The sequence below is a fragment of the Typopeltis vanoorti genome, chromosome 2 (assembly GCF_054136105.1).
Source record: "Typopeltis vanoorti isolate ZY-2024b chromosome 2, IOZ_Tvanoo_1.0, whole genome shotgun sequence".
In the NCBI taxonomy this organism is placed as follows: Eukaryota; Metazoa; Arthropoda; class Arachnida; order Uropygi; family Thelyphonidae; genus Typopeltis; species Typopeltis vanoorti.
The window spans coordinates 105,194,951-105,210,285 of record NC_143550.1 but is presented as its reverse complement, the minus strand read 5'-3'; the positions used below and the strand labels follow the sequence as shown (position 1 = coordinate 105,210,285).

General features: G+C 33.6%; 1 protein-coding gene across 8 annotated transcripts in view; it reads left to right on the top strand.

Moving 5' to 3' along the window:
* Positions 1–15,335, top strand: part of AMPdeam (AMP deaminase) — a 443,168-nt gene that overhangs the window by 365,521 nt on the left and 62,312 nt on the right. For all 8 annotated transcript variants that reach the window (XM_090412444.1, XM_090412451.1, XM_090412439.1 and 5 more), the window contains one exon: positions 9,950–10,081. In XM_090412444.1, coding sequence (XP_090268570.1) covers positions 9,950–10,081 — 132 coding nt within the window. The remainder of the gene's footprint in view (positions 1–9,949; positions 10,082–15,335) is intronic.

Genomic DNA, 15,335 nt, shown 5'->3' with positions numbered 1-15,335 from the left:
TTCACAAGAACTAAGACAGTGTTTCTATATTTGTACTTAATTTCATACAAGATTAACAATGAGCATTTTGAAAGCATTTCTGTAACTTGCTGTACAAAATTATGATGATCTTGATTCTACATTGTGTTCTATATTCATTGTTTTTCTCTACAGATGTTGCCTTGGATTTAAAAACATTTCATTTAAACTTGTTGATGGCCATTTCAGGTTGTTCTTTGCAAGCTTGAATTCATTTTCACAAATGAGATGTTTTAATTTATATAGAGTAATGATCGTAATTTCTCTTCTTCCGTGTACTCTTCATGTTATGCACATTAGAGGATAATCATAATGGATCTCATACTAGGAGTAGCTCTGTACTCAGGAAATAGCCCTGTGATGAAAGATGTGCAAAATGATATGACTAAGCAGAAATTAATAAAATACTTGAGTTTCAAGCATCCCTTATAAAAACATCTTTCTTCTCTTGAGAGGGGGGGGAATGCTCATTCCCCAAATATTGGCTGTTGAATACCTTTGAGAAGTAGATGAATTTCCAATGTGAGACCATCACAATGCTTAATAGTGTCTTAAAGTTCTATATCTGGTCTCTCAAGAAGAACTACCCTAATCCTTAAGCTACATATTCATGTAGACATGTACTATAGGTTTTTAAATATGAAATTTGCATTTTTTAAGTGTATTGCAAGAGAAAGAGAATAACTTAGAATGAGTCATCTCTCCTCCTCATTGTAAGTGAAACAGGATTAATTGTCTGATTTTGAATATGATGTTTCTTGTGTCTTTGAATTTTTTAAAATAAGAATATTAGCATAGAAAGAATCATTTATCATGAATAGGAATAATCAGTACCGTCGACAGGGTGTAGCATAGAGGCAGCCTGCCTCAATGCGCTGCTTAATAAAGATGCTCGTTCAGCTGTATTACGACAACAAGATATTTTACAAATATACAGCGTTTAGTTTATCAAATAAAAAAGGTGCCATTTCCCATTGACAGTTAAATATGTGCTTATTATATTTTATTATAAAAAAATTATAGTCATACTAAAAGAAAACATTTTAGAGTCCACTTATTAGATACTTAAAGAAACAACCCATAAAGTATCATACGATGTGAATTTCATAAACTTTTATACTCTATATATATATATATATATAAATAATATAATTTAATATATATATTAAATTATATTATGCATAAATTCTCCTACTCAAATTGCGAGTCACTATCACCCCAACTTTCACGTTGGAGCGATAACTCACTCCCTGCGGTAAACAATGCACCCTCCACAACTATACTGCAAAAACACAAAAAACAATTAGTTTTATCATGTCGCTGAATAAGATTCACAGACATTTGCTGACTGTATAATATATATTTCTCAACAAATAGTGCTATTAGAGACAACTGGGATAAAAACGGCCTAACTAATGAATCACATCTCTTCTATGTTGAATTTTGAATGAAAATATTTTAACTAAGAAATATCTCATTCAGAATTTAACAAGAAAACAAAAAACTAAAAGGGGAAATGCTTGTAAATAAGTGTAAAGATACTAATTTGTTTAAAGAATTGTACCAATTATAAATTTTGAAATATTAATTAAAGGTGAAAGATGTCATTTATTTGTAAAATATTATAATGTAAGAAGTTTCTCTATAAGATATATGTTAGAGCATAGTACCGGAGGTTCAAAGTCCACTAGCAACAACTTTGGATAAATTGTGTAGCCGACGGCAAATTGTTTATGTGCGAGTGCACAGTGTTTTCCGGGAAGACGCGGCATGTGTACGAAGTATTCCAGGAAGATAGAAATGAAAATAGGAGCCAGGCACAAAAAGAAAGTGTCGGGCAGAAAGATTTGGTAATGAAGAGGGCTAGAGATATGAGGTATAAAACGGGTTTGTCCCGGATTTACTTAGTATATTTTCTGAGGGGTACTCATTGGTTAAGAGGAATTTCTAACCTAGGGATCTGGCTGGCGCAGCTTGATCAAATAAATATTGCCAGAACCTGATTAGGAGGTAACTCTAGACTGAGGATCGGACTCCATTCAGAAGTCTACCCTTTGTTAATTTATTTAATATACTTAATCTTTCTAAGAATTGGCCAATTGTATGAATAGATTTAACTGTAGATAAGAGAGTACAGAATTCTGATAGTCTCGTGTGTACAGTGACAATCTGAGATAAGTGATATAAGTAGGAGAACACAATAAGGAATTAAAGAAATATCACGACATAACACCTACAACAGAAACTGCTGTATAGACTCCAGCAAAACCACATGTTGGCAGTGCAACATTATGGTTTTGCTTGACACTAACTCCGTCGTGAACGTGTTAAAACTAAGAAATATATAGTGAATGTATTTCATATATTATGGAAATCAGTTGAAGAGAATTGGCATTTCAATTCAGTTGTCAGCTTGTTTTTTCTTTGGGTCGCACGGTATTTTGTTAATACTCACCAATCATATGCACTTCATAGCAGCTCTTTCTCTACTGCCTACAATCGTGCACATCTTTCACTTCTCATTAGTAATTTGTCAAGGATTGTTCATTATGTATCTCAAGTCTTAAATTACTGGTAATTTTTGCTTGATATAATGGGAATGAAGATGACACTATTTGGGTAGATAACTTTGACATTGCACACAAGGAAACTGCTCTTTAGGACAGAAGAAGTGATGGCAAATAGAAGCTTCTTGGTAAGTCTTACCCATTTTCAGTTTTTTTCTAAAAATTTTTGTTTCTGAAAATCCCTGCATATATCATGCACTATGATTTTTTTGCTTTAATTTGGGGGGGGGGGGATGAGAGTTATATTCGAGTAAATATGGTAATTTTTTAAGCTTTCAAATTCTTAAGTATGGAGCATTGGTTAAAGACTGGATTTATAAAACGCACAAAAGAGAGCAATATAGCAGATATAGAATAAGCAATTTCACTCCTCATTGATAAATTATTTATATTAAGTAAAAATGTATAGTATCTTTATAAATTTTGTTCTATTAAAAGAAAATATTTTTTTTGTTTAAATGTACATCTAAATTCAAATAAAACAGACATTTACAATGAAATATATTTTTATTTACTATTATTATTTTGATAAGGTACTTTGTAATAATGAAAAATAAAGAAGGGGTACACGGATATCTAAAGTTTCAGAAACACTGATCTATCCAAATATTTAGTCTGAAACATAGGTGTGTATTACGCTGTTTGTTTTCTTAAATTCCGTTTTGAATTTGGATAGACGAAACAGCGTGATATGCACTTCATGCATTTTTTTCAGCATCATTTCAATTTTGAGTGTGAAACATATTGAGTATTCTGTGTTTAAATGACTTTGGACAATTTTTGACTTTGATTTTAATTGTGTACATATTTTTAGATTTTTGATAGACAAATAAAATTTTAAAGATAATAGTTTATAAATTATAAACCTATTAATCAGAGATGTATTTTGCTAAAATGCCAAAATCGCTCTTTGGGCAGCATACTTTGTCTTACGTTGCCCTCAATAATGATAGTTTACCATTAAGTATCCAAATTTCAAATTATTTATAGTAAAAATTCGTAGATAGCAACTGTTTTAAATCGTTTTTTTTTTTAAATAAGATTTATTGTTTTAAAACTCTTAAAAATAATAAATTAATTAACTCAAAACTAATAATTAATAGAAAAAAAAAGAATAATTTATCAATACGAAATTTATTGTAATTTATATGAGTAATTTGAAAGAGAAAAAGTTTTCGGGAGCTGCTTTTCTCAAAAGGAAAAGAGAAAAGGAAGAACAAGTAAAGAAAGCAACAAGCGATGTAAGGAGATTTGGAATCTTAACAAAAGACATCAAAGAGAACGAGTTTTCAACAGAACCAGCACCAAAAGTTATAAAAATTTCAGCACCAGCCGTTGGAGCAGCTTCTACATCCTCATCCACCAATACCAACAATTCCCCCATATCAGCCACTGATACTGACAACAACTACTTGTGGTGATTTCAAAAATGATGACGTAAAGAAACGGGAATTATGAACAGATGATCCAATTAAAAATCAAGATTATTTTATTGAAACTGATCCATTCTAGTGGCCAGAGAAATTTGATTACAAAACTAGAATGGAACTTATAAAAAAAAAAAAAAAAAAAAAAAAAAGATTCTATTCAAGTAAAATTAAATAAATATCCTTTGAATGATCAAGGCAGAAAATTTTCGAATAATTATTATCAATGAATGCTTTCTGAAAATATCGAACGATCGTGGCTTCTATATTCTAGGAAAAAAGATGCTGTTTACTGTTTCTGCTGCGAAATTTTTAATCCTGTTTCATCAGAGCAAAAAGGCCTTACGTCGAAAAGCGGTTTCAATGATTGGAAAAATATCAACAGAAAACTTCAAATCCATGAAACTTCACATTCCCATATTCGTTGGAAAGAATTGACATTCCGGTTAAATTTGAAACTGACTATCGATGCAGACCAACAAAGAATTTTGGACAGTGAAACCCAACGCTGGAAAGCAGTTTTAATACAATTATTAGCAATAATCCGTTGCATAGCAGCACAAAATCTTGCGCTTCGGGGATCGTCCTCTACAATTTATACTCCTAACAATGGAAATTTTCAAAAAAATTGTAGAACTTTTCGCATTGTTCGATGAAGTTAAGAAGCAACAAAAAATTGTAGAACTTTTCGCATTGTTCGATGAAGTTATGAAGCAACATCTTGATACTATAACCAAAAACAAACAAAAAAGTTGTGAAGTTCATTATTTGAATCCTGAAATACAAAATCAATTAATTCAAATTATGACAGAGAAAATAAGAAGTAAAATAATAAGTGATATTAAAAAAACCAAATACTATTCCATTATTATGGACTGCACACCAGATGCCACCCATACCTGAACAAATGACTGTTATAATAAGATATGTTTGGTCAGAAACATGGAAAATATGTGAAAAATTCATAAGTTTTTTGGAAATTCATGATAAAACAGGACTTGGGTTGACTGATAAAATTATAAAAGAATTAGAACAATTGAATATCAATATAGAAGACATTCATGGACAGAGTTATGATAATGGTGCTAACATGAAGGGACAAGAGAAAGGTGTACAAACTTGCATTTTAAATATAAATCCCCGTGCATTTTCTGGTCCACGTAGTGCCTCATTCTCTCAATCTTGTTTGTTAATGATGCAGCTAAAAGCACAAATATCCTTAGGGCGTTGTTATGTCGAGATAAATTTCTTCAAGATTTTGGTTATATCATCATCATCAAATTCCTGCCATGTACCCTCAAGGGGTGTACAGGATATGACAGTACTACATGAAAAATTTACATCATTACTAACTTCCTATCTACAATTTTCCTCCAAATCAGTCTGTTACTTGTCAAGACTCCAACATTATCAGATCTTATATTTCTATCATCTAAGGCACTTTGTACCGTATCAATCCACCTATATCTTGGTCTTCCTCTGGGTCGTTTTCCTGCCAACCTGGCACAGATCACTTGTTTTGCTAATCTTTCCTCGCCCATTCTATTTAAGTGACCATACCACCTGAGATTAGCTCTGCTAACGCATTCCTGGATGCTGACAATGTCAAGTTGTTTTCTAATATCCTCGTTTTTAATATGATATTGCCATTGATGCCATCTGTTCATGCCTCTAATCTTTCTCAGGACTCGCATACCTGCGGTCTCTAGTCGTTGGTCAAACGTTTTACTTCTGACCCAGCTCTCAGATCCATAAGTTAAAACTGGTTTGAACACTGTCTTGTATATATACAGCTAATTTAGTGTTCCGACTAATTTCTCTCTTATTCCATATGAATTTAGTTAATTGACTTCCTACCATAAGAGCTTTGCTGATTCTGTTGTCTATTTCTATATTTAATTTACCATCTTCAGTAAAAATCATGCCTAAGTAGCTGAAATGTTTTAGTTGTTCCACAGGTTCTCCATTCACAACACAGTTGACATTTTCAATGATACTGCCTATTTTCATTGTCTTTGTCTTTTTATTGCTGACCTTCATACCATATCTATTACAACAGCTATTCAATTTAGTCAGAGAATCTTGCAGACTTGTAGCAGATTTATTTAGAAGTATAATATCATCCGCATAAAGCAAAGAGCTGACAATAACATCTCCAATTTTGATATCAGGTTTAATACCACTTTCCTTCATAATGTGATCCATATAGATAATGTACATCCTTGTCCCACACCAGATTTAACATTAAACCATCTTCCTGTACTTCCTTCAATTCTAACTGCTGACTTACAACTCAAATAAAGACTAAGTATTGCTTGATATAATGCCCCATTGACACCATATAACTGCAGCGTATTGAATAGCTTCTCTCTTGGCACCTTGTCATATGCCTTTTCCAGAGTGACAAAACTTAAATACAGATCTTTGTTATATTCCCATGCTTTCTCGACTATTTGTTGTAAAGTGAAGATCTGATCCTGACAGCCTCTATTTGGCCTGAATCCAGCTTGTTCTTCACCAAGCTTTTCTTCCACAATTCTTCTCAACCGTTTCTCAAGTATACTTGCATAGATCTTGCCAGGAACACTCAGTAGGGAAATACCTCTGTAATTCTCACATTCAGTTTTATTTTCCTTTTTATATATGTTTACTATGAGAGCTCTACTCCAATCATCGGGAATTCGTCCCTCTGTCTAGGCTTTCTGAACTATGCAGTGCAGCCACTGTAAGACTTTTATACCACCATGCTTCAGCATTTCTGGTCGAATATCATCTACTCCTGCTGCCTTACCACATTTCAAGCCTGTGATTGCTTTTTCTACGTGAAGTATGGATATGTATTCCTGACTGCATGCCTGGTCAGTGTTTTTTATCACTCTGCTGTCATCACTGCTTGTTTAATTATCAGTTTTTCAAAGTAATTACTCCATACTTCAAGGATATCTTTTTCTCCTGTTTTCATGTCACCTTTATCATCTCTAACTCCTTTTACAGCACTCTTTCCTCCATTCCTAAGCTTCTTCAACAACCTCAAGAATATTTTGCCACCTTCTTGATATTTATTTTTTATATTCTTGCCAAAGTCCTCCCATGACTTTTGTTTAGCTAGTTAGATCCCCAACAAGGACCAACTTTTCCTTTTTCATTGTGTCAGCTGCTTTTTCTAAAGCGTCAAAAAATTCCTCCACTTCTACCTTACTAGAACCTTCTGTGGGACCATAGGCACAAATAAGTGTCATTGTCTAGTTTCCTATTCTCATATTTGCCCACATTACTCTACTTGAGACTGACTGCCATTCAAGAAGATTAGCCTCGTATTTTGTGTTGAATACTATGGCTACTCCTTCTTTTCCTTGATTGTCATTGCCTGAATATAACATTTTGTATTTATTGCTGAGAAAGATCTCACCAGTTTTGGTCTTTTTTGTTTCAGTCACCCCTATTATGTCGATCTGGTACTTATCTAATTCCTCAGAAAATAACACAAGATAAAAGTGGTCCTAGTCAAATTTTATCATATATATTTTGGTTATATATATATGATAAAATTTGACTAGGACCACTTTTCTCTTGTGTTATTTTCAAGAGAATTTTTACTTCTTCAAATAAATCTATTGCATCTACATCAGATGTTTTGGCACTGTATCATTTTTTGGAATAATTCAACATCTATTAGACTTTTTTTCTGGATCAATGAACAGGTGGGAGGTTCTTTTGAGACAACTACTAAACATGACAATAAAAGGTGTGTCTGATACTCGATGGGAAGTTCTAATTGCAGCAATTAAACCAATTCGATTTCAATTTTGCGAAATTTATGATGCACTCATGTAAATATACGAAAATCCTCAATTGACAGGTTTCAACTGGAAATGAAGCATAGTACATTGCTCATGCCCTTGTTGAAAAAATTACTTCATTCAAATTTATTTGCCGCATAATTATTTGGTATGACATTCTATCATTAATAAACCCAGTGAGTAAAATGTTGCAAAGTGTAAATTTAAATATTGGCCATGCCTCTAAATATTGGCTGCTCTTAGCTTGACACCATCCTGAAATTTGTAACTTGTTATAGGGAAAACGTATTTCAACAAATGAAAACAACTGCAGCTGAAATTGCAGAAAAACTTGATGTACCACTGGAATTTCCTCATGTGAGAATAATAAGAAAAAGAAAAATGTTTTCCTATGAGATCCATAATGAGCTGCAAGCGACCCCAGAAAAACTTTTTGAAGTTAATGTTTTTAACGTCTTAATTGATACAGCTATAAATAGCTTACAAAATAGATTTGAACAACTGAGATCCCACAATGATCTATTTGGATTTTTATATAATATAAATAATTTACATAACTGGAGTTTAGACAAAATATTAAAAACATTGTAAAGACCTGGAAATTGCTTTGAGCAGTGCCAAAACATCTGATGTAGATGCAATAGATTTATTTGAAGAAGTAAAAATTCTCTTGAAAATAACACAAGAGAAAAGTGGTCCTCATCAAATTTTATCATATATATATATGTTACCACTAAAGTGCAGAAATCGGTTATTCTACAGATTACCTAGGTATTGTGCAGATTAACTAGGTGATCCGTTAATGTGTGGAAAATTGTTTCTTTTCTCAAATTACCTAGGTAATCTGCACATTACCTACTAGGCACTCGTTAAAGTGAGAATAAGATCTTTGCTGGAACAACGGCAATGTTTCTGTACGCTTAAATTAACATAATGTTATTTATTTTTCGATATCTAAAGAATCAAGTTAATACAATCAACAAATTAGTTGATAGAATCAATCATCAATCAATTAAAACTATAATACAAAGAATCAAACGGTTTAAAATATTATTAGAATTAAGGAAATGAATTTGCAAAACATGTGATAAAATTATGTTTACTTATTAAAAAACCAAACTAAAAGTGGAGGGAGAGGGGGGGGAAGGAGTAGGGAAAGGAAATGAGAGAAACAAAATTTTGAACTTTAACGATACGGAAGCCGTTAATTACCTAGGTAAAATGCAGAAAACTCTCGATTCTGCATGTTAACGGAGATAATCAGTTAATCTGCAGATTAGCTAGGTAATGTGCACATTAACGGCTTTCGAGCTTTAGCGGTAACATATATATAAAACCAAAATCTTGTAGAAATTTATCCCAACGTAACCACGCCCTAAGGATATTGTTAACAATTCCTGTTAGCGTAGCAAGTGCGGAAAGAAGTTTTTAGAAGCTTAAACTCGTCAAAAATTATTTGCGAACAGCAGTGACACTAGAAAGATTGGTTGATCTAGCAGTATATCAATAGAAGCCAACATAGCTCATAATTTAAATTTAGAAGAGCTTGTAAACAGTTTAATGTGTGTTATCCCCGAAGAGCAAACATTTAATTAAAATTATAATTGTTTTGCATTCATTTTTATCTTATAATCCATCAGGGGCGATATTTAATTGTTTGCCTCAGGGCACAATCTAATCTGGCGATGGCCCTTGGAATAATACTTATTTAATACACATAAATGCACATACACACTTAAACACTGGTGTTTTTTGTGATGAAATATAAAATTGAAATAATGTGTGGCATGGTATTATTGTTCAACATCAAAAATTAACTGAAAAACCATTCCTTGTTACCTTAAATTGTTGCTAAATATCCTTGTAATCAAAATCCTGAGTAAGCTTTTCATAGAACTAGCAGGACTGGTGACCTGATAAAAAAAAAAATTTTGGACATTTGAAATTCAGGTCATGAGTTCTTTTATCACTACTACTTCTTCTTCTGCAGCTTCTCCCACTTAAGTGGGGTCACTGTTGATAATGAGTCTCCTCCACAGTTCTTTTATCACTGAATATGAGAATATATTATTGTGTGTTTATTATGTTTATATAAATTTTATATAAATTTTAAATGTTTATTATGTTTATATTTCAGGATAGAAATACCTTTCATCGATTTGACAAATTTAATGCCAAATATAATCCTATTGGAGAGAGTCGTCTCAGGGAAATATTTCTGAAAACAGACAACCACATCGGAGGAAAATATTTTGCTTCTATTTTAAAAGTAAGTCTTACTTCTATATAATTTTTATTAATTCAGTTTTAATTTTATGCTGTGTTATTACAACCTTTATCCTAGCTATTTTTATACCAGCCTTATGTTCAGGTAGCTTTAATGAACTAGAAACATCTTATGTGGTTTGGTTCCATAATCCTAGACCATCAGAAGACCCATTATAGATTCTATTCCAGTTCAACAACTAGGGGAATATATACAACTTAGCTCCCTGCCCCCAACTTTCTTGTTTTTAACTGGTTCCTGAGTTAACCTGTCTCTAATGCATGCAAAAAATATCTTCCAGAAATTCAAGCTTTTATTCCCACAACTCTGAAATGTTGACCATAGAACTTGCACTGTTTCAGAGAACATTATGAGATATAGTTTAGGATCAAGAGATAGTGGCATTTGTCTTCTCTCTCTCTTTTCCCTAATGCCTTAATAATCATTGGTAGATGAGCTCAGTTTGGCAGTAGCTACGAGTGGAGAATGGCTGTTCACCATTCTCCAGAAAGTTAGTTAGGACTAAGAGCTCTGCCTTGTCCCCTTTGAGAATGAAAAGGCATCGGAGGATTTATTTTATTTATTTTTGTTGTTTCTACTATGGGTTCTTGTGGGTCCTTAAAATAATAAATAATAATATTAAAGATGCTAAGAAATTATATTCTTGGTTTAATCCTTTATCCAAGTGTAAGTAAACAATTTGTGTGTGAAGTATCTTTATGACTGAGCTACTTGTATTTAGAGGCTAATGACTTCATGCCAGTTGCCTTAGTATCCCATAATGCAAAGCACACCCCCTTATGGAATAAAGTGAAAAAACTTTCAACATCTGTCTCTGATCCAGAGTAATTTAATAAGTGTGTAATCTTTTCATTCTAAAGTGCATTCATTACCTTACATTTTACAACACTGAATTGACAACCATTGTCCTTTTCCCACACTGCCAATTTATTTAAATCATCCTGCAAGATATCTACATCACTTTTATCAGCTATTGCCCTCCTTAGTTTTGCATCATTGACAAACAACTGAATATCCCCTTTCAAATCTTCTGATATCATTAATGTACAAATTAAAGAGTGGTGGTTCCTAGTACAGAGTCCTGGGGCACTTCACTAGTCACCCTCATTCACCTTCATTCCATTTCACCATACACCACCCTCTGATTTCTGCATTAATTCAGTGCAGAAGTGATATTTTCCATATAAAGTAGCAAAATGGTCTGTCACCATATTATTAAAATTCTCTGCAGCAGAAATAGGTGAAGAAAGCTTTTTGCATGGCTACAAAATAGACAAATTATATTCTTACTTAATGCTTAATCCAATCCAAAAAAAAAAAAACTTTTCTGCAATTATCTGATGCAGAGCATTTTCATAATATGATCATAAATGATTTTGCTACGTTTTCTGCATTGACTTAGTCTCAGTATCTTCCTAGTTAGTAATCGTTCTCATAATTCCTAGTAGTATACGTGTTGGAAAGGAAGTGCTCTACATGTTATAGGATACTAAGGTGATTAATGCATAGTCAACTGACTATGTACAAGCAGCCTAGTTATGAAGATATTTCATAGTAAACTAGGTTTGCTTACACCCCCAAGGATTAAAACAAGAATATAATTTGTCTATTATATTTACTGGGTGTCATAGAAAAGTTACAACCATTAGCTGAAGATATCTGTGAAACCATTCTGTACAGCAGCTTTCATTAAGTGCTGCATTATTTGAGAAACAAATGCAGCAATATTTCCATGCAGATGGAAATGAACATAATCTCCCTTCCTCCCTTTTCTCTCTCTCTCTCTCTCCAAAACCAAAGAATGTTTCATCCTTTCATACAGTACTTTTCATGTAGTAACATATGAATTTATGCACAGATTTAAACCTTCCTCTTTACCTATGTATGGACTTCCCCATGATTTATTGCTGATGTAACTTCTTTACTCTATAGTGGCTGGTTCCCACCTTTCTTTGTGCTTAACTGTGAGACAACTAAAATTCTGTGCAGCCACGAAGATGCGACATTTGTTCCTCAGTTGGAAAGACCTATTTCGACTCAGATCTAGAATGTGAAAAGCCTAAAGGCTTTTCTAGAGAACATATATAACACAGTCTCTTATAAGATTGCACAGATTTTTCTTGCTGAAACTTATTTTTTTTTTTTTTTAAATCTTACAAACAGGCAAATCAGCCAGAAGAACCATCATCATCACCATCAAATTCTTGCCATGTACCCACAAGGGGTATACAGGATATGATAGTACTACATGAAAAAATTATATCATTACTAACTTCCTATCTACAATTTTGCTCCAAATCAGTCTGTTACTTGTCAAGACTCCAACATTATCAGATCTTATATTTCTATCATCTAAGGCACTTTGTATACTGTATCAATCCACCTATATCTTGGTCTTCCTCTGGGTCATTTTCCTGCCAACCTGGCAGAGAACACTTGTTTTGCTAATCTTTCCTCAACCGTTCTGTTCTGTTTAAGTCACCATACCACCTGATAATACCACCTGAGATTAGCTCTGCTAACGCATTCCTGGATGCTGACAATGTCAAGTTCTTTTCTAATATCCTCGTTTTTAATATGATATTGCCATTGATGCCATCTGTTCATGCCTCTAATCTTTCTCAGGACTCACATATCTGCGGTCTCTAGTCGTCGGTCAAACGTTTTACTTCTGACCCAGCTCTCAGATCCATAAGTTAAAACTGGTTTCAACACTGTCTTTTATACAGCTAATTTAGTGTTCCAACTAATTTCTCTCTTATTCCATATGAATTTATTCAATTGACTTCCCACCATACCAGCTTTGCTGATTCTGTTGTCTATTTCTATATTTAATTTACCATCTTCAGTAAAAATCGTGCATAAGTAGCTGAGATGTTTTACTTGTTCCACGGGTTCTCCATTCACAACACAGTTGACATTTTCAATGATTCTGCCTATTTTCATTGTCTTTGTCTTTTTATTGCTGACCTTCATACCATATCTATTACAACAGCTATTCAATTTAGTCAGAGAATCTTGCAGACTTGTAGCAGATTTATTTAGAAGTATAACATCATCTGCATAAAGCAAACAGCTGACAATAACATCTCCAATTTTGATATAATGTTTATTACCACTTTCGTTCATAATGTGATCCATATAGATAATGAATAAGAGAGGGGATAATGTACATCCTTGTCCCACACCAGATTTAACATTAAACCATCTTCCTGTACTTCCTTCAATTCTAACTGCTGACTTACAACTCAAATAAAGACTAAGTATTGCTTGATATAATGCCCCATTGACACCATACAACTGCAGCGTATTGAATAGTTTCTCTCTTGGCACCTTATCATATGCCTTTTCCAAATCGACAAAGCTTAAATACAGATCTTTGTTATATTCCCATGCTTTCTCGACTATTTGTTGTAAAGCGAAGATCTGATCCTGACAGCCTCTGTTTGGTCTGAATCCAGCTTGTTCTTCACCAAGCTTTTCTTCCACAATTCTTCTCAACCGTTTCTCAAGTATACTTGCATAGATCTTGCCAGGAACACTCAGTAGGGAAATACCCCTGTAATTCTCGCATGCAGTTTTATTTCCCTTTTTATATATGGGTACTATGAGAGCTCTACTCCAATCATGAGGAATTCGTCCCTCTGTCCAGGCTTTCTGAACTATGCAGTGCAGCCAGTGTAAGACTCTTATACCACCATACTTCAGCATTTCTGGTCGAATATCATCTACTCAAGCCTTTCCACATTTCAAGCCTTTGATGGCTTTTTCTACTTCAAGTATGGGTATGTATTCCTGCCTGTATGCCTGATCAGTGTTTTTTACCACTGTGCTGTCATCACTGCTTGTTTCATTTAGCAGTTTTTCAAAGTAATTACTCCATACTTGAAGGATATCTTTTTTTTTCTCCAGTTTTCATGTCACCTTTATCATCTCTAACTCCTTTTACAGCACTCTTTCCTCCATTCCTAAGCTTCTTCAACAACCTCTAGAATATTTTGCCACCTTCTTGATATTTATTTTCTATATTCTTGCCAAAGTCCTCCCATGACTTTTGTTTAGCTAGTTTTACACAGTGTTTAGCATTCTTGCATTTGTCTCTATATTCTCTAAGAGCACAAGCTGACTTATTTGACAGGAACTTTTGATATGCTTTCTTCTTTTCCTTCACTGCCTCTTTAACTTCCTGTGTCCACCAGGGAGTTCTGATTTTATTATCCTTGCAGACAACCTCACCACATGCCTCTCTGGCAGAATCAATTAATGTTTTCGTCAGAGTTTGCCACTGAATCTCCAAGGTTTGATTCCTGTTCTCAAACTCTTTCATTTTTTCTTCAATAATCTTTGTGTATTTTAGTCTACAGTTCACATCTGAGAGCTGTTCAACTTTTATTCGCTTTAAAACTTTCTTACATGTTATTCTTTTCAATATGAAATTCAATTTTATCCTGCTCAAGACTAAATAGTGATCACTTCCAATTTCAAATCCTCTGTACACTCTGTACAATCTCTGTACAGGGAGAAAACATCACTATCAACAATAACATAGTCAATGAGACTTTTCTTATTCCTAGCCTCTTCTCTCCATGTGAATTTGTGCACATTTTTATGTTGGAACATGGTGTTAGTAATAACCAGTCCATGTCCTGAGCAGAAATCCAACAGATATTTGCTATTATTATTAGCTTTGCTCTTTTCTCCAAATTTTCCCAAAATATTTTTGTATGTCTCACAATCATTTCCTACTCTGCTATTTAGATCCCCAACAAGGACCAATTTTGCCTTTTTCATTGTGTCAGTTGCTTTTTCTAAAGCCTCAAAAAATTCATCCACTTCTACCTTAGTAGAACCTTCTGTGGGACCATAGGCACAAATAAGTGTCATTGTCCAGTTCCCCATTCTCATATTTGCCCATATTACTCTACTTGAGACTGACTGCCATTCAAGAAGATTAGCTTCGTATTTTGTGTTGAATACTATGGCTACTCCTTCTTTTCCTTGATTGTCATTGCCTGAATATAACATTTTGTATTTATTGCTCAGAAAGATCTCACCAGTTTTGGTCTTTTTTTGTTTCAGTCACCCCTATTATGTCGATCTGGTACTTATCTATTTCCTCAGCTAGCTCCATTTCTTTGCCATTCAGGCTTCTTACATTGATAGTACCGATCTTTAACTCTGGTGATGTTGAGTTGGGGTTTGTTCTCAGATTTGTTCCAGTAACTGACTTTTCGCT